This window comes from Ceratosolen solmsi, unplaced genomic scaffold, assembly GCF_000503995.2.
Source record: "Ceratosolen solmsi marchali unplaced genomic scaffold, CerSol_1.0 scaffold47, whole genome shotgun sequence".
Taxonomy (NCBI): Eukaryota; Metazoa; Arthropoda; class Insecta; order Hymenoptera; family Agaonidae; genus Ceratosolen; species Ceratosolen solmsi.
In genome coordinates, this window is record NW_011948419.1 from 5,279,605 (window position 1) to 5,299,793 (window position 20,189).

The window sequence follows — 20,189 nt, forward strand, 5'->3', positions numbered from 1 at the left end:
GTTTATTAAATTTACCATAAGTTTTTATTAAAATACTAATTATTAATTAAATAAATAATATTAGAATTGGTTGTTTTTGTAATTTTAATGATATTTTAATTTTTAGTTATGTTAAGAGGACTACTAAGATTTGTTACAAATTTACATCAGAATTCAAATATGTTTAAGTAATATTTAAAAATTTTCTGGTATAATTAAAATTTTAATCACCTCTTATAAAAATTCCTAATGTGTTATTATTTATAAAAATTGTTAATATTAATATTTTATTGTCAAATTAAATTTGAAATTAATATGATTCTAATTTTGAATCTTGATGCTAAATAAAGAAAAAATTAAAATAAATAGATTTTTTTGATAAATTTGTTTTTATGGATGGCACTGCTTTATTGTAAGCAAACCAAGTCAGTTCATAATTAGACTACTGATTATTCTATAAAGTAGACGAGTAAAAAATTTGGAAAAGCACATGCACCAGAGTTTTATAGTCATGTCGACGAGGGACGAAACCAAGGGTCGTGCGCCAAATCGACCTAGTGAAACGGCTCTCGGAAGCTTTACCGATACGAGCATCAATAGCAACATGGAAGATTATTATAATCTCGAGAAATCTACGATAAATATCACTGGCGCCATAGACTACAACATTACAGAAGAGATTGACCCTTTCTACTTTTATCAGGTTGGTTATGTAGATTTTTTATTTGTCTTCGTATATTTTATGTTATTTCTCTTCGTTGAAATACATTTTTTATATAAAATAAATGTATCTACTTTTTATTAATTATAGAAGGAACTATATTTATTATTATTATTATAGATTTAGAAGAGTTTTTCATATTTATTTTGTTTCCGTTTTTAAATTTTTTTTTATTTTCTATTACGTATCACACACTAATGTTTTAAATTATCAAATTTATAATTATAAAATATAAATAGTTACATTATAATATCAGTGTGTAGAAAGATCGGCCGAGAATCATTTACTGAAATTTCAAGGATAGTGATTTACAATTTAATTTAAATTTTAAGAAAATTATATATGATTATACTGGTATAGGTTGGTTATTAATTACTATTTTTCTATTATATACATAATGTTTAACTTTTACTATTTATGATTATTTTATACACGATTTAATCATTTATATGTCATACATAAATAGATATTAATAAATTAGATAATAAAAATTATTTTAAATGATACACTTTTGTATTAATTAATATGGTACGTATATAAAGTAAACTGATCAATGATACAGTTTTTATATAATATAAAATTATTACAATAATAGCTGATTTTTATTAATTAAAATTTTGTATTGTTTACATAAAAATCTACATAAAAAATGATAAAAATGATATTTATATCTATCTATATGAATTTTTATGTTTTATAAACATTATAAGCTTATGTTCTTGAAATTTTTATATTAATATACCTTTCTAGTTAACATACTTCGTTAACATTATTTTTACAAATGAATGTTTATTTTCTATACTACTCATCATAAATACTTCATACATATGTAGAATAAAACTTGCTCGCATTCTTTGCTTATTCATTACTTTACGTTATAATTCCATTTGTATACAGTGCTTTAATCTACTAAAATCCTTTGATTTATTGTTTTTAAAATTTTACTTCAATTATAAGATATTCTTATTCTATTTTATTTTAAAAATAATAAAATAAATACAATCTTGAATGTATTGTAACGTCTTATCTAATTATTCAATTATATGTATTAATTATTGATTAAATATCAATGTAATTTATTTAAACACTAAATAAATATATTTCGACATATATCATATTATGCACAAATCTTTTTTCAATATCATTCCTTATCTTTTATTAACTTTTAGTCTATTTAAATGCCTTAAAATTAATTAAATATTCATGAAATTTTTTATTTCGATATTATTCAATTAAAAATATAGATATGAAAAATGTTTATTATATTCAAATAGAATTATTTAGTATTAAAATATAATGTTTTTGTTTACTTTTATTTACAGATTTTCATTTTAATAAAAAATATATTCATCCTGTTTATGTATATATAAATATAATCCTTAGTTCATTATAAAATATTTTTTTAATAAAATGAATAATGATTCAAAAATATAATTAGTTAAAAAACTTAATTTCTTTAAGATAATAAATGAATTCAATAATTCCAATAAATAATTACTAATAAATAACACTATTGCTACGAAAAATGATTCTGAAATTATGATACATGAAAATTAAATATCTATTTTTTATACGATATATCGTACTAAAAATTTATGGAATTTAAGTAAAAATTAAAACAAATTGAAATAACAAATAAAGTTGTAAAAAAGAGGAATAAAAATAAGACGTGTTGCAGAATACAAAATATAAATAGTAAAGGACTGGAGCAATATAAAAGTATAAATAAAAGCTGAACAGGTCCAAATGTAATAGTATAGCATAAAACCATTTTTTGTATTTGACTTAATGCGCAATGATAAAAAGGAGACGTAAAGAAGGAACGATAAAAAGTAAAATGCAGGCGGAAGTAGATACTTCGATAAATACTGTTAAAAATAGAAATAACGGTCCGTGTCTCTATCAGTTCAACATTTTTTTATTTAATTCTTATCAAAATAAATAGCTGATATTAACATCTGTCAATTAGTAATAATATTCTTTAAATAGTTTTATTTAAAAAATTAGGTTTATTTGAGGATAGAATAAATATTATTTAATAAAATCACTAATAATAAATTCAAATATTTTACGTTATAGTATTTAATGCATTATTTTTCTATTTAATATTCAAAATTTATAATATATATATATATATATATATAAAAGTATGACTTTCAATTTTTAGAATTTTAAACAATATTCTTTGCGAAAAGAATCGAATATACACATATGAATTTTTTCTGTACACTATTAACTATAATTGTTTACCGCGTAAAATATATTTTTATAAGCAAATGAAAAGTCATTACGAATAAATTTTGTCACTTAATTAAAAATTAATTGATATTAAATATTATACTCATAAAGTTTATATTTTGTTTGTTCCATAACATTTTTAATTTAAATAATTTTATTTTAATCATTTATCGTTCTTCATACTAATATTAATAACATGAATATTTTTAAAATAATAAAATATTAATACATGATATAAAAATTCTAAAAATTGAAGTAAAATTTTATGAGAAAATGTAAAATTTTTCTATTAAATAAAACTTTACTTTACATAATTATAATATAACAGATAATATATTTAAAGATTTAATTTCCTTTATTATAGATATTATTCTGACTATTTATTAAATTAAAAGTGATTTTGAATAACATAGTGAATGTTGAAAATAATCAAATTATACGGTAAAATAAAACAAACGAAATAAAGTATAAAAATGATAAACAAAGTAATAGATCAGAAATAACGCTGGAAAAAGAGAGGGAGACGCAGTGATAATGAAAAGATGGAAATATTTATATGTATATATTTTGGAAAATGAAATGATTTTTTATTTATTCCATATCAAAGATTGTTCATTACTATTGTATAAATTTTTTTTTTATATTAAAATTATTAAGTGTACAATAACGATCCCAAACATACTTATAATGCCCGTGTGGATATTGATACTTTCTTTCCTATTCTCAATACTTTAAAATAAACATAGCAGTTAAAGAAATTTAGTACAAACCACATATATATCAGCATATATATCACTAAATGCATCAAAATTAAGGTCTGTTCTATAAAAATATTACTAAATAATAATATTATTCGTTTAAGGACTATCTAATAATTGTATGTATAGAATTTTTTTGAATTTTTACTGAATATAATGTTGACAAGTTCATCTGTGAATTAAGAAAAGCAATCATTTAATATACAGAGTTATTGAAAAAGAAGTTTCTAATTTATTTATATGGATAAATTAAAAAAATGTAACTACTAATAATATAAAATAATTTATCCGTCAAATTAATAACATAATATATTATATATTAATATTAATATTACAATGTTCTTGATCAACTCTATGCAATAGACATTTACAAACTCATAAATTATAAATCATAACACGATTTTAAATAATAATTTAAATAATATCTGGTTCCAAAATATTTATGTAACTAATAGGAAATATATATTTTAGTGTACATAAAGTAAACATAATAAAAATATAATTCTTTAACATAATTATAATGCCATGAGAACTTTCTTTTTTTCTCGTTGTTAATATTTTACTGTATTCTAACACAAAGTATATTATACTGTTATAATTATATATATTTTGTTAAATATATATTTACTAGAAGTATTAAACATTCTAAAATTTCTCTTTCCTATAATATAACACATGATTTTGTTAATTATTATCAGTATATTTGTTGAAAAGTTGTTTTGCTGAACGAAAACACTTTTTATAAAATTTATACAAATTTTCAATTAATAAAATTCTAACTTCAATCATTAAAAAAAGCATTTTTTAAAACTTAGTTTACAATATGGTTTTACATTAATGTATTTAAGTACTTACACAAATTTTTATTTAAAAACAATGTTAAAAAACTAGTAAAAAGAAATAATTTGTAATCGTTTCTATTTTTATATAACTTTTGGCTCTGTATATTTATTTGCAGTTTGTTAGTATTCATATGTTTTATAAAATCTGTAAAATTGTAACTTAAAACTTTTATATTATTAATTGATAGAGTTTTAAATATTATATAATTTTAATGTGTATATATGAATATCTAATATTTGAAAAAGTATATTGATTACCACATAATGTTTATACAAAAATTAGTGCTTAAACTATAATATGACAGTATTCTAGACATATTTAGTAGAATAAATCTCTTGAAATCAACAATTATTATTAAATATCATGGAATTATTAGTAAGAAGAGTAGTTTAATCAGTACGCATTGCCATAATACATAAGTTCATATTTTAATATGTTGAAGTATATTTATAAAAAATATATGTTTCATCTTAATAGTAATCATTGATTTTCAAATAGTATATAAATATGTAATGAATAAAAATGGAGAATAGATTATGTAAATATATATTTGAATTCACATATCTATTATAAGATTGTGGAGTACAAAGTATCATATTAAAGTATTCACAGTATAATATATAACTGATTGTATATATACATATAGATATAACAAAATCTCGAAATTAGTTTTTCATTGTAGATGAAAAAAATTGAAGAATCTGATAAATTAGAATGAGTATATGTATGATACTGAAACTGAATAATAGTGCTCGATTAATATTAATAGCTTTTCATGAAAATATATTATTAAAAATTTCAATTGTTAACCTTTTGTATTTAGTATTAAATAATTATTCCATTTTTGTAAGAAAATGATACATGAATAACTTTTATTACGTTTCATTAGATTTCATTATATTAAAAGTATTTTTTGTATTGAATTTTATACCTATTACATACTTAAAGTTACTACTTGATGATAATAACCCATACTTAATATACCTTTTCATAGCATTTATATTTATAAGATATACAAATAAAATAATTTATTTGATGAAAAAATTGTAAATACTATTTCATTTTAAAGTACATTATTTCATTCTTTTCTTTGAATATTTTTTATATTATTTATTACTATTACTTTGAATAATTAAAAAATATTAAAAAATATGATTGTTAAAAGCTCTATATTCATTTTATAAAAAATAAAATATGAAAAAAGTAATATTTTTTAAAGAGTACCTTCATTTTTGTAAAAGTGTAAAATAATATGTATAATAAAGAATATTTGTAGTACACGTAAATTATTATAACATGAACCTGATTGATATTAAAAATGTATTATTTTATTCACTAATTTTTATAAAGTAATTAAATGCTTTTTATTAAATTCTATTTTATTTTAAATTATTCGAATGACAATTAAAAAGTAGTCAATTTAATAGTACGAACTTTAAAATTATGTAAATTTCATAGTATACAGTAAAAGTGAATGCAACTGTTTGTTTTTGTAAAAGAACAAAGAATATAAATTAGTAACGTACTATATTCATTAAATCATCCGCTATGTCTGGCCATTACGGGAACAAACTACTTGTTTATGCAATTAAAAAGTTTTCATATTGTTTAAATTAAAAACTATATAATTATCATTTATAAAAAATTATAAAATTTTATTATAATTCAATAAATATTTATTAAAGTTTTTGAAAGTTATTAAAGTTCAATTACTCAAATATAAATTGTTTTAACATAACTTAAAACAGAAAAAGTCAAGCGTATTTACAAATCTTTAAATATATTATATTACCTATTATGGTAAACTATATTTTACAGGAGTTGTTAAATATTACATTGTAAAATTTCTTTCATTCAATAATTGATGAATAATCCAAAATATTTTGTCGATTAATATTTGTTCATCTTTCAAAATTAATTATTAAATATATACAAATTAATTTATTCTATCCTTTTCAATACAAAATGCATATTGTTTTATATATTTTAATAAGTTTTCATTATTAGAAAAGTACAGTACAAATTAAAGTAATTCAAAATAATATTTAATTTCAATAAAGATGCATTTTTCTAGATTATGGTAATATATTTTAAATTAAAGTATGAACAAAATTTAACTTTTACTTATTAGAGTAAAAATAATTTTATTTTATATGAACAATAAATATCTGCTAATAAATTTAATTTTACTGAATATAATGGAATTTTAAAACCCTTATAACACATTTATAATATTTGAATTAATATTATAGTTTTATTAGAATTTTGCACAAGTAATAGTACACTCCAATATGGGAATAATTCAGGGCCCTTTGATCTCATAATAACGTTTATCCCTCTTTCATTGATTATTTATAGGAAAGGAGTGATGCCAATACAAAGACTCTACGGTAGGACCAAATCAATACAGTTAATTATAATTCATTATAAAGTATAAAAAGAAAGTATAACAATTTAGGTAACATGATTAAAATGATTTCTTTTCGCTATTACAAAATATACTAGTAAATATATTTCAAATTTGAAAATATTGAATAAATAATATATATTATTTTAAATGTCTTATATTCTCATAGAAAACGATTATGCGAAATTATGTGAAGTCAAGAAAAGTAAATATTTATTTACTAAAAAATAAATAAAAAAACTGATTATCAAGATTCATTACAAATCTGCATGATTAAATTTATAATCATCTATTTTATAACAGTGATATTTTTAATGCATAACTTAATCTGAAAATACATTTGTAGGTTCCAAGTAATATAAGTATTTATTGTTCCTATAATTAGAACATTTTGCTTTATAAATTGAAATATTTTTGCAAGACCACTATTAATCAACTCAACATTATATTTATTGCTAATGGACTGGTATTTTAATAATTGGTCTTTTTTATAATTACTTTTCAGTAGTTTTTACATTCTAGAAAACATTTACTAAGTTTTATTCTAATTGAATCTCATATTTTCATTTATTACACGACTTACTATTTTTAAAACACATTTTTATAAATAAATTTTATTTATTATGACTTACATTAGTAATAAGTTACTTCAATTAGGTATAATTATATATTATACTTGATTTTTTTACAATTAATAAAAAACCATATAAATGGAACTCTTATATATCACTAAATAACTAAATGAATTTTTATTCAATTTTTCGTTCTCTTTGAAACATTGAAATTTGAAATAATAAAATTAAAATTAAAATCTGTGCATGTGATTTTTAGTAAAAAATATTAAATTAATTGAAATACAATCTCATTTGAAAAATGATTTTTTTTTAAAATATATCTTTTAAAAGTCAAAAGATATTTACTTGATATATATATATATATATATTTATTTATTTATTTATTAATAGCCAATATAGTTTAATATATATTATTTTCGATTAGACTAATGTATTATTAAGTATATAATTTTCTTTTAATTTTCATCATAATCGTAGCTCGAAATAAAGGTTAAAAAGTGATAATAAAAAAAATTATAGTATAATTTTATAAGTTTTCAACAAAATCTTGAAAATAATTTAAATTGAATGTAAAAATTGAATAATATTTAAAATGTTATAATAGAAATAAGGAGAGCTTTTTCTAGAAAAATCTATTACGCTATGTAATATATTACGCTAATTTTATTTTACATCTCAATAATTGAAGAAAAAAATATATTAGTAAAAATTATGAAAGAAAAAAATTAAAATGAATTTTCTTATTATTTTAAAATCTGCTGTATATTATTAACAAGTCTTTTCCCATATCATATGATAGATAATAATTAATTCATATGCTTTATTTATGAGTTTTATTCATTTTGAACGGTATGTAGTGGCAATTTAATCTGCTTTTGTATAAATCTCTCATAGAATATTAAAATTTCACTATCAATCACGCTTTACCTTGAAAACGAATGACCTACATAGAAATTTATTCTGTATTGTCGAGAAGACTCTATTAAAAATAATAAAAATTTGTTCATGCATTTGTGCTTAACCGCTTGACCTCCGGTATGAATTTGCCATACAGTGATTGCACCATCCTTGAATCCGATGAGATGACACAATCATCTCTGAACTTTATTCAATATTTTTACATTTGAATGAACTATTGTTACTATGAAAGAATATTGAATCATTATTGTAAGCCATTCAATCATTAAGTTCATTTAAGAGAAGATATAAGGATTATTTTACCTAGCATAATTTATTCTTATAACTGTATGGATCCAATAAAAGTGCAATAAATGGTTAATGAATTCACTCGTATTTATGATAAAAATATCACTATACTTACTGTTATTATTTATAATTTATTTAATATGTCCGTTAAATAGCGAATGTACAGTGATGATCAAATAGTTTTTAATAAGTTATATTTTTAATTGAAAATTAATTTTTCGAACTAATATATTATGCATTATATTATTAGCTGAATGTAACTAAAATCAACGACATTACACCAATGAATAAATTCTATAATATACTCAAATATTATTTTACTATACTAATGTTTATATTAGCAAATACTATCGTATAAGTTTTTTTAGAAATCTAAAAGAAAATATTTTTATAAAATTAATATTAAATTACGATTACATAAAAAATTTATGTATTATAGAAGACAACTATTTTTGAACAGTAAGATAAATTCATAAAATTTTTAGAATATTTTTCCTAATACATATTTTATTTAGGATGTTCGGAACAGTTTTTAGTTTTTCTATAAAATTTTGAATAGATCTACATGCAACAGTTGTTTAATTTGAAAGATTGCGTAATATACAATTATGTGCATTAATTATTACAAAATGATTGCGAATGGTATGTTTCCGAATTCAAGTAAAATTTATTTTCCTTTAAATGAATTATTTGACACATTTATTTATGCACCATCAATCTTATTTTTAACAAATATAATAGTCATTCATTTAAAAAAAAAGTTATTAATTTTCTTAAGTTTTTCATTTAATTATTTTATTTTTGACTTCTTATAAATTTGCTTAGTATGCAATTTTTTTTTGTATATTCATTTCTATATATAGAATAGAGGTAAAAAAAGAAGAAAAGAGATTAATAATTTTTCAGTGAAACAAATGCTTTTAGATAACTCATATGTATTCGTATAGATTACAAAAATGTCCAATTGAGGTCGGAAAAATGAACAGACTACGTTATTTTACAGAAAAACAACTTTTGCTCACTACCTCGTCTGTCTCACATTGTTACTTCACCTCTCTTTAACTCTGTAGCTTTTTCTTACTCGTCTTCTACCACTCCTTTCGTTACATCCGCAAGAGAGTCGTGAAAAAGAATCTTAGTGGTGCTGGATTTATCGTCCTCGAAGGAATAAACGTTCTTTTCCTTGTCCACACTTTCGCATCCTTTTTTGATCGTAAGTGCACAGCATAGAATCACAATCGTTAGATGTGTTCAAATAGCGTTTTTTACTTGATCTGAGAATTCTAAGAAACGTAACTCCGTGTGAAATATAAAAAACATCTCAAAAAAGGCCGTCACTTAATAGCAATTAACTAGGTTTCTTAATGCAATATATACTGACCAGCATTATTGTCAATCTTCTAAAATCAAATCTATGAATACTTTAAAACTATATTAATACTTATTTAACTATACATATTAATTATTAATTTACAATAATGTTTCAAAATCAGGTTATGTACAGGATTATGCTATGTATTTGAAAACAATGATGACATATTATTAATGTATTTATTTACTTTTTGTCGACACACTAACAATATTTAATATAACATATTAATATAAAGTTATTGACTAAATTTTTGTTGAATATAAATGAGTTGTTATTTGTTGTAAAAAAAATTTATTCGTTACAAAAAAAAAATTTAATATATTACTTCTACAGAAAGTTAAACATTATATTCTACTAACTTTATCATAAAAATCTTTACATATATATACTTTTCATAAAATTTCTTATTGAAATTGTATAAAAATGTAAACCATTTTAGCCTAACTTGACAAAAAGATAAAAATAAAATCAAGCCATAATAGCTATCGTGATAGCAATTTCAATATGTAAAAATTTCCCTTGTTTTACCTGTAAAAAGAAAAATTCTTTAATTTTGTAGCTATTGGAAAAATTCTATATTCGATTACTTTTAAAAATATTTGTTCAAATTAAATATTTGAAATATAAAATTTTAATAAATATAATTTCCAATTTTAGTACTATTAAATATAATGCATTCGATCATGTAAAAAATATGAAATATAAAGTCATTGCTAATATGAATTTTATATTTATTGACTGGAATATGTAAATGATTGTTTTTTAAACTTTATATTTACAGTTAATTTTTTTAATTTGTTGATTTATAAAATAATTATGTGTATTTCGATATTAACAAGATAATAGGTACATGTATTTCATTAATTATTTAAAAATTTCCCACTCCCTGTCTCTAAGCATCAATATACAGAAAGTAATTATTCAATAAATAATCACAATAATTGAGTTAATTAATGATATATAATAAGTTATTTGTTTAATATGCACATGCATTAGCACATGTATACACACACACACACAATCGTAAACAAATAATTAATTTTTATTCAATAATTCATAAATTAATATATATCTTTATTTATGTGCATACTTTAAAAAGTGTTAATTGTGTTTATATCTTTAATTCAAAATGTAAAACAGTTATAAATTTTCTAAATTTAAACAAATATTTTAACAGCTTTAACCGTAAAACAAAAAAAAATTAAAATTATTCATTTATTTATAATAAAATTATATAAATTAAGCTGCTTTAAGCAATGTACATTAATTATTCACGTATGTATTATTTTTATATAATAAATAAAACAGATTATTTATAATGGAAAATAAAATTTAAATAACAACAATTATTTTACATTACGTGATATAAGAATTTTTAAATAGTACATAATCTTCATCAATTTCTTAGATGTTTTTAATAACGTATAAACTATCATTTTTTAAATATAATTATAAATAATGTTTAAAGTAATGTTTGTAACATTATAAATATAAGTGTTTATGATAGCGCTAGATATCTTTCTGATGGAAGTTCATTTATCCCTACAAGAATCAGATTACCAACGTAGATTGAAACCCAAACAACAAAAATAAAAAGTATGCCTTCACAAGATTTAGTGCTCTTTGACAACCGAAATAAAATGGTAGGATCATAAAAAAGTATCTATCGCGATGCTCAATCAGTATTAGCAATTTTTTATAATTTTATTCTCTAAGGATACTGAATTTTTATTTATTTTAATATACTTTTGTTTTTTTATTCCATATTGGTAAAAAATGTTAGTTTTAAAACATGTTTAAAAAAAAATTTCAAACTTTCATAAAATTTGTATTGAAACAAAATTAATAGTGACCATCTTTTTAATTCTAGTAATACAAATATAAATTTTAAGATTAATTTCATGTATGAAATATAATCTATAAACGTAAAAGTCTTAAATAGCAAACTAAAGTGATATAAAATACATAAAATATTATCAGAATAAATCTTATAAATACATGCATATATATATATATATATATATATATACATATTTTTAGTTTTTGTCTTTTCTTATAAAAGATATAAGAAAAGAAGGGTGAGTAAAAACATTTTGTGTTTCAAAAGCAGTATATGTACACACACACATATATATATATATATATATATATTAAAATAAATGTAATAATTCATAGATAACTAATTAATTAATTACACTGTAAAAGTAATATTGTCTAAAACTTAAAATTTTAAGATTGAAATATTTTATTGCTAAAAATTATAATATATAATAATATAGTAGTAAGATATAGTTCCAATCTTAAGTAATTCTATGAGTAATATTAGAAAAATTGAATAATTATATTATAATTAAATAATTTAATTTAAATTTAAATAATTAAATAATAATTATATAAAATTAAATAAATTTTAAACATTTGATAAAATGACTTGTTAAATGCGATGTTTAATAACGTTCGCAATGAATTTATAATTAAATGTATTTATGATTAAATAGAATAAAAACTACGTGATTTATATAAAATTATTTTATAGGATTATTATTAATGAAATTATTTAAATTCATAATTTTTATATACCATAAAAATGAACGTACTCCATATTTTTATATTTGCATACCTCAAAATAATAATTTTAAGTAATTAATTTAAAATACCTTGTCTGTGAAACTCACTTTAATTTTATCGTCATAAAATTGCATTATCTACTTTGTTTAATGTTTTCATAAGCAACAAGCATTCAAAATAATTATGAATAGAAACTAATTTTATATTACATGGAGCAGTAAAAATAATTTTTTTAATGAACGATAAATTCTATTAAATATAATATTAATTTCCTGTGATTACATAAAACATGAACTATACAGAAAGTGATTACTTTTAGTAAATTTCATTGCTAATTAAATTTCTTTTAAATAATTATGTGTTTAATTTGAAGAATGTGATAAGCTTATGTACAATATACATTGCATATACAAAAATATATAAAAATATAATGGTTAAAGTATACTTTTAGAATGAAATTGCAATGTAATAAAAATCATTAATATACAGTAGGAGAATGAAGTTAATAAGAAATAAAAGCAAATATAAATATACACACAATGATTGATTTTATATAAATGAAGGACAAATTTAAGATTTAATTATTTTATATAAGCATTTATAAATCTAAAGTACTTATAATTATAAAAGTAAAATAATTTAATCCGGTTTAATTTATATTTTAAGAAAATATGAATTCCAAAAATAATTATTATTAAAAATATTAAGAAGAGATAATGTTCTTTGTATTAAAGGACTACATTCATTGAGCTGTTGAGTTAATCTCTTGCAAAACAAATACACCCTTTGTTGTAGCGTACAACGTGCATTCAGGTCAGCGCACAAACTAGGTTTATACACTAGAATGAAAATTATTTATATTTTTATTATTAGATTCTAATTAATTCCTGAAAATTAATAAAATAAAAACTATTTTTTTTATAAGTCAAAATAACATTTTTATTAATATGTCCGATTATTTTAAAAATTTCAATAATAAAATATACTAATGCCTTTATTAATTAAATACAAATTAACTTTATATTATAAATATTTTTTATCTCAGAGTTGTATAATAAAAAAATAGTGCATAACATATTTTTACTATATTTTAGATATTTCATATTAAAATGTTAAAAGTTTTTTCTATTGCAAATATTTGAATCATTATTCTTTACGGATATAATATTTATAACTACATAGTATTATCAATGTATAATTTTATAATAAAATTCATGAAATATATATTTTTAAATATTTAAATATTTATAATAATAAATATTGATAAATTAAATAAATATATAAATAAATAAAGACTTCAGAATATTAAATATTATGCAATAAAACAATTTTACTACAAAAACGATTACTGTATATCAATTTTATGCTTACAAGTGCAATGTACTTGTAATATTGGTATGGCTCTTATAATTCACGCCCAAGATGTTTTTTGATATAGCGGATTTATATATATGATTTGTTATACCGTATTTATGTATATGATTTGATATAGTGTATGTTTTGATATATATATAAAAAATATAAAAAATGTTAAACTTATTCATTAGTTGGATGATATAGATCCCTATAAATACTTATGTATATGTATATACAATTTTCAATATGATTTTGTCTTTGGACATTATGCTTTGCAAATAAGTTTATATATACAAATTACTTCATTTATTTAAAAACGTGCATTTTATGACATTTATTGTTTAAATTAATAATTTAATCACCAAATATTTTGATCTTCAAACTATTATATAATTGTTTAATTGAATTAAAATTTACGTACTTTATCATTAATGTTTTCGAATTTATTAACTCTTGATATTTATTATTTAATATAAGATATTTAATATCACATATTATATTAAATACACACTTCTTTATACATAATTATATATTTATTCAATATTTTTTTTATAAACACAAAATAAAAAATAATAAGTAACTTTATTTTGTAAATTTTCTAAATAAGATAATTAATTTCTAGTATAATATATAATCATTACAAAATATAGACCTGAATAAAATGTAATGCGCCAGAACTTATATGTCATCGTTGGGTTAATTTCTATACTTCAAAAAACTATTAATTGCATAGTGGGATACAACAAAATAAGATGTAGATTGAAAATTTAAATAATTTTAAATGCTGAACAATGTCTATTATTTGAATACTGACTCAGATGATAATAATAATGCGTTCGATTCAACAGTACATTTTATATTAGATGAATCTTATAATAAGAGTTGAAAAGGTCAATAACTGGATGTTTTTCTTACTTTCAATTTCGTAATTCTTAATAATAATATTAAGAATTTATTATACATAATTAATAATTTTCACAAAAATGTTAGCCAAAAAGAATTAACACATTTTTTAAATTCTTTATAAAATTTGGTTTTTTTAATCATTTTCAAAAACTTTGTCTAAAAATAGAATACCGGGCTAGGAGGGCCAAATATCTAGAGTTAGGTGTAAATTCCCAGATGGTGGAAGGGAGGATTGCAGGCTTGTGGACAGGATAGTGCATGTATTCAATAATAAATAACTATGGTATTTGTTTTAGTTTATTGCGATAATTGCATTGGTTGTATCATAATGATTTTTAGTTTATGCTTGAATGCCTTCGTTTCTTGAGTTTTGTACTGCTATTACCATATAGAGCTGTAATGTGCGTTGCATGTACAGGTAGAAGGGCGTAGCCTTCTGGTCCTCTATATGTAATGCACGTGGTGGTGGTGTTATACACGTAGAAGAACAAGGTCGGAAACCTCCATGCTTCCTTGTGTAGTGACACGTGGCAGTATCTAGAGTTTGCCTTATTATTGTCTTCTTGCTCACCTTCGAAGCTCTGCAGGTGTGCTGTTGGTGGCACTTTATCTTAGTCTGCAGATATTGCCGCGTACGGCGCCTCGTAAGTCTATCTTGTGGAAACTAAACCTGCCTCTTATGCGTTTGCAGATTATGTGAGCTTGGTCGCTCTACAGGTCTTTACCTTGTGATGTATATTGTGTATTATTTTCGTTATTAAGGAATGGAACTTTTACCTTGTGAGTTTTGCAGATTTTGTACTCTTGATGGCAGCTTCTAGTTTATGTTTTGTGTTTTTCTGACTATACCTCGTATTGTTTGCTGAATTTGCCTCGAGCGGCACCTTATAGGTTATGATTATGTTGTGCTTTGTGCACCACTGTTTACTTGTTCCTTTTTCCTTGTCTTGCACTGCTGCGAGTGTATGATTTCAATTTGCATTTATCTTGCACTTGTTATGAGTTGGAAATGACTAGGCTTTGCCTTTTAATTGGCCTTTACTGTGCATGTCTACATCCTTGTTATTTGGCGTTCCTTTGGAGAAGAAGCCTTGCCGGCGTCTTTCTTAAAAGCATTCTCGGCCACCGCGTGGGCTTTACGAATTGCCTCTTTCTTAGCGTTTCCAATCAGAACGCCTCTTTCTAGGCGTCTCCAATCGAATTGATTTTTTCATTATTGGCGGCTCCAATCAGAGCGCCTCTTGCTTGCATCCCCACCACGAGGGGCACTTCTTTGGCGCATTATCCCATCACTATCCGAGCCACATGTAGCTTTGGGTTTCACAACAGCGTATGCATGCAGTGTTGCCTTTAATATACCTTTTTCGGATGTCAAACGACGTGGTTTTTGCTTATATTATTATGACTTGATTATGTCAGAAGTATTATGACTTCTCGTCGCATTAGTTTTATGACGTGTTTCGTTAGACACTTGATCGCATATTCTCGCCGGATGTGTTTATGAATTGTTTTTCTTTAGATAATCAAGGGTTTGCTTTTTCCGGAAATCTGATCACGAGTTTTCCAGATGTCTGATGAGCTGGGAGTATTCTTACATTCTCGAACAAACTTATATATTAATAAATATTACAATGACTGTATTAATAAAATATTTTCTTAATGTAAAGAGTAAAGATGTCATTACAATATTCTCTATTTTAAAAATACGTTCTAATGTAAAATTATTCCTAAAACAAACAACCAATATAAATCATTTTCAAAACTTATATTTTTCATTTTAAATTGAATAAAGATTATATCATCCATTATCATAAATTATAGGATGGCATAGAAGGATAAATGATAGAAATAATCTAAATAAAGTCTATTTTGTATGTCCACAATATTGTTATACATTATTAAAAAGAAACTAAATATGACACTTATAACATACTTAAATTTATGTTATTACATTTCATATAAAATATAATATAATATATATATTTAAATAATTAAGAATATCGATTTTGAGATTAATCAAATATATATTAATAATAAGCATAAGATGTTATAATACAAGTTATTAATTCAAAATTTTTAAACTCTTACGAGTCAATTATTTTGAATGAGGTTTATATAAAAAAGATACTAATACTAATTTTAATGAAAATATTTATTTAAATTGTCAACAAAAAATTTTAAATAAACAGCTATTTAATGAATTAATACAACCATAAATATTTTAAAGATTTATAAAACTCAATTGTAAACATAAAATAATGCTTATAACACTATTTATGATAATTATTGAATATCTAGAGTCAATTTTATATTTAATTCTTATTCTTCTTTAGTACAACCCTAAATTTCTACTTTATCTATTAATCCACTATTTATTATAGCTATATTATAAAACTTTATCAGGTTAGTATGAACTTTATGGAAATACATTTATTTACATAAAAATTTCTTCAATGCTGTGTATCTTATGATTAAACATATTGTAAAATTAAATGTTATATTTATCTATATTTACCTTTTATAACTATAAAAGATAAATAGAAATAAGCTTAATAATTATCTAAAAATATTTTAATTTAATGTATGGTTCAAGATTTATAATAATTGTTAGAAAATTCAATTTCTGTAAAACTTCAGTAATCTGTATATATATATATATATATATATATATTCATACATCCTTATATATGTGTACTTCAATATATGTTCATTGTGATAAAATTTAAATATATAAATTTTAATTTTATATGAATTACAAACATTATATTTATTTACAATATTAATATATTTAAAAAGTATATCCAAAGAATTCCTAAACTATTTCACGACTCATGAAATCGTAATACATTCAATAATGCGATCTTTTCTTCAATTGTTTCTTTTCTATCGGTCTCCTACGATATATAGATGCAATGTCGCGTCGCACAGTCGCAGTTAAATTCATTTTGTAAGAGCCTGAGAGAGTAAGAGATTTATTGCAATGATAGGAAACTATCGTGTTTTCATGTGTATATATATATATATATATATATATATATATATATATATATATAGAGAGAGAGAGAGAGAGAGAGAGAGAGTATAAAGTATATAGTAATAGAAAAAAGATGCATACTGATCCATAAATATAACTGAATTCCATCTCTTGATTTGTAAAATATTAAATCAGTAAATAATGTATATTTAAAAAAATATAATTATGTTTTGCAAGAAATATTTCTTTAAAATAATGCTATAAAAAAATAAAAAATTTTCCAAAGATATTCTTAATTATGTAATATTTAAACTCGAGGTTCATTTTAACTTTGATATGTTTTATTGTCCTGATCAAAACAAGTATTTGATAGCAGGAACGATAAAATATTTACTGATGAAATCAATATTTTCAAGTATATTACAACTATTACTCAAATAGGCTATTTAAATTACATATGTAATGTAAATCCATATGTAATGTATATATGTATATGTAATGTAAATACAATGTAAATCCAATATTTAAAGTATATTTCTATTATGACAATGCTTTCGCATTAAACTATATATTTAATTAATAATTAATATGAAAAATAAGTTTGTGATTTAATAATTAAAATTAAAATAATTATTCACAACCAAACTTCAATAACTGCATAGATAAAAAATGAATTGTTTCAGTTTATTAGATTAAATTAAATGGAAAAACTTTGGAAAATTAATTACAATATTTTGTATCTATGTATCTTTAAAAACTTATAATAGAAATATTTAATATTAAATCCGTATTGAAAAATAATTTTCCATTACGACTAATTACTATATCGTGAATAAATAAGTATTATTTATTAAATATTAAATGAAAACAAATAAGAAATAAATAATAAAAAAATTTGATAATGATTGTTCATGAGAACTCAGAAATTCTACTTTCATTTCATTTCAAATTCAAATATATAAAGAGCTTCATTATCTCAATTAAAAGTAGGAATGCACTACAGACACAAAATTCTGTACACTACAAAATCTAGCATTTTTTAATAAAAGATTGAATACTCAACTGACAAATGTTTGAAATTTTGATACAATATATCATATTCAAAATATAGCAAAAAAAAAAGAAAAATATCTATTATATATTTATATTTTTGAAAACTTAGCTAAATGGAGTTTAACTATATGATCCTCGATTATATAGAAAAAACAAATAAAATACAATAATCATTTGTCAAGATTTCAAAAATAATGAGGATACACACTTATTTATTGCTCGCCAATTATTAAACCTTTCGAAGCGTATAATCCATTCAGTAGTTTTCTATATATTTCTATTTCTGTCAAAAAATTTATTTTTATGATAATATTCATATGAATTTCTGACCAAAATATGAAGAAGATTTATGTTGCAAAATTATAATAATTATGCAGTATGAAAATAATAAGTAAGATTAATATTAATGTTATTACAAAAATAATTAAAATTTATAATAAATTATTAAATTAATTACAATTTAAAATAAATTTTTAAATTAATTATTATTTCAAATAAATTATTAAATTAATAATAAATTTCTAATTAGTTATGATGCTCTTATTAAATAAATCATTATTTTATTAATATTTGTACATTTAAATCCTTCTCATCATTGTCGAATGTACTTATTACTTATTTCTTTTTCTAATTTTTCTTATTTTGCTCTGTAGTATAAAACGTACCAACTCAGATTTTCCTTACTTTGCAAATAATGTATTTGTGGCAATTACACGTGAATGCTCGTATCGATACAGTAACTCACTTTTATTTAATCTGACAACTATGAACATTGATACATATATGACACGACCACACATTGATATCCCCTGTTTCAGCACTGATGTGAAAGAAAGATAAGAGAGGAATAAGAGTATAATAACTGCAAATACAATTTAATAGAAAAATTAATTAAAATTATTCTTCAATACAATATATTCATTCAAATATATCTAAGTAATAATAAGAAATATATATTTCCTCCTATGAATCTATTATCTATCTATCTACAAATCCATTTGCTTATATCAGTATTTATATGTGCGTATATGTATTTATATGTATGCATATGAATCTATCTATCAATATATGTATTATAAAATTTATATCGTAGTAGAATAATATTTAAAACAATTAAATTTTTTAATTTTTATTCCATATTTATATATATATGTATATATGCATAATCTTATAATTTAACAATTTTTAAATACTTTCATTTAAAAATATAAATATCGTGATATTTGTAAGAGA

General features: G+C 21.1%; 1 protein-coding gene across 1 annotated transcript in view; it reads left to right on the forward strand.

Moving 5' to 3' along the window:
- Nucleotides 1-490: 490 nt before the first annotated feature.
- Nucleotides 491-20,189, forward strand: part of CCAP-R (Crustacean cardioactive peptide receptor) — a 61,271-nt gene continuing 41,572 nt past the window's right edge. The window contains exon 1 of the mRNA XM_011497810.1: nt 491-682. Coding sequence (XP_011496112.1) covers nt 491-682 — 192 coding nt within the window. The remainder of the gene's footprint in view (nt 683-20,189) is intronic.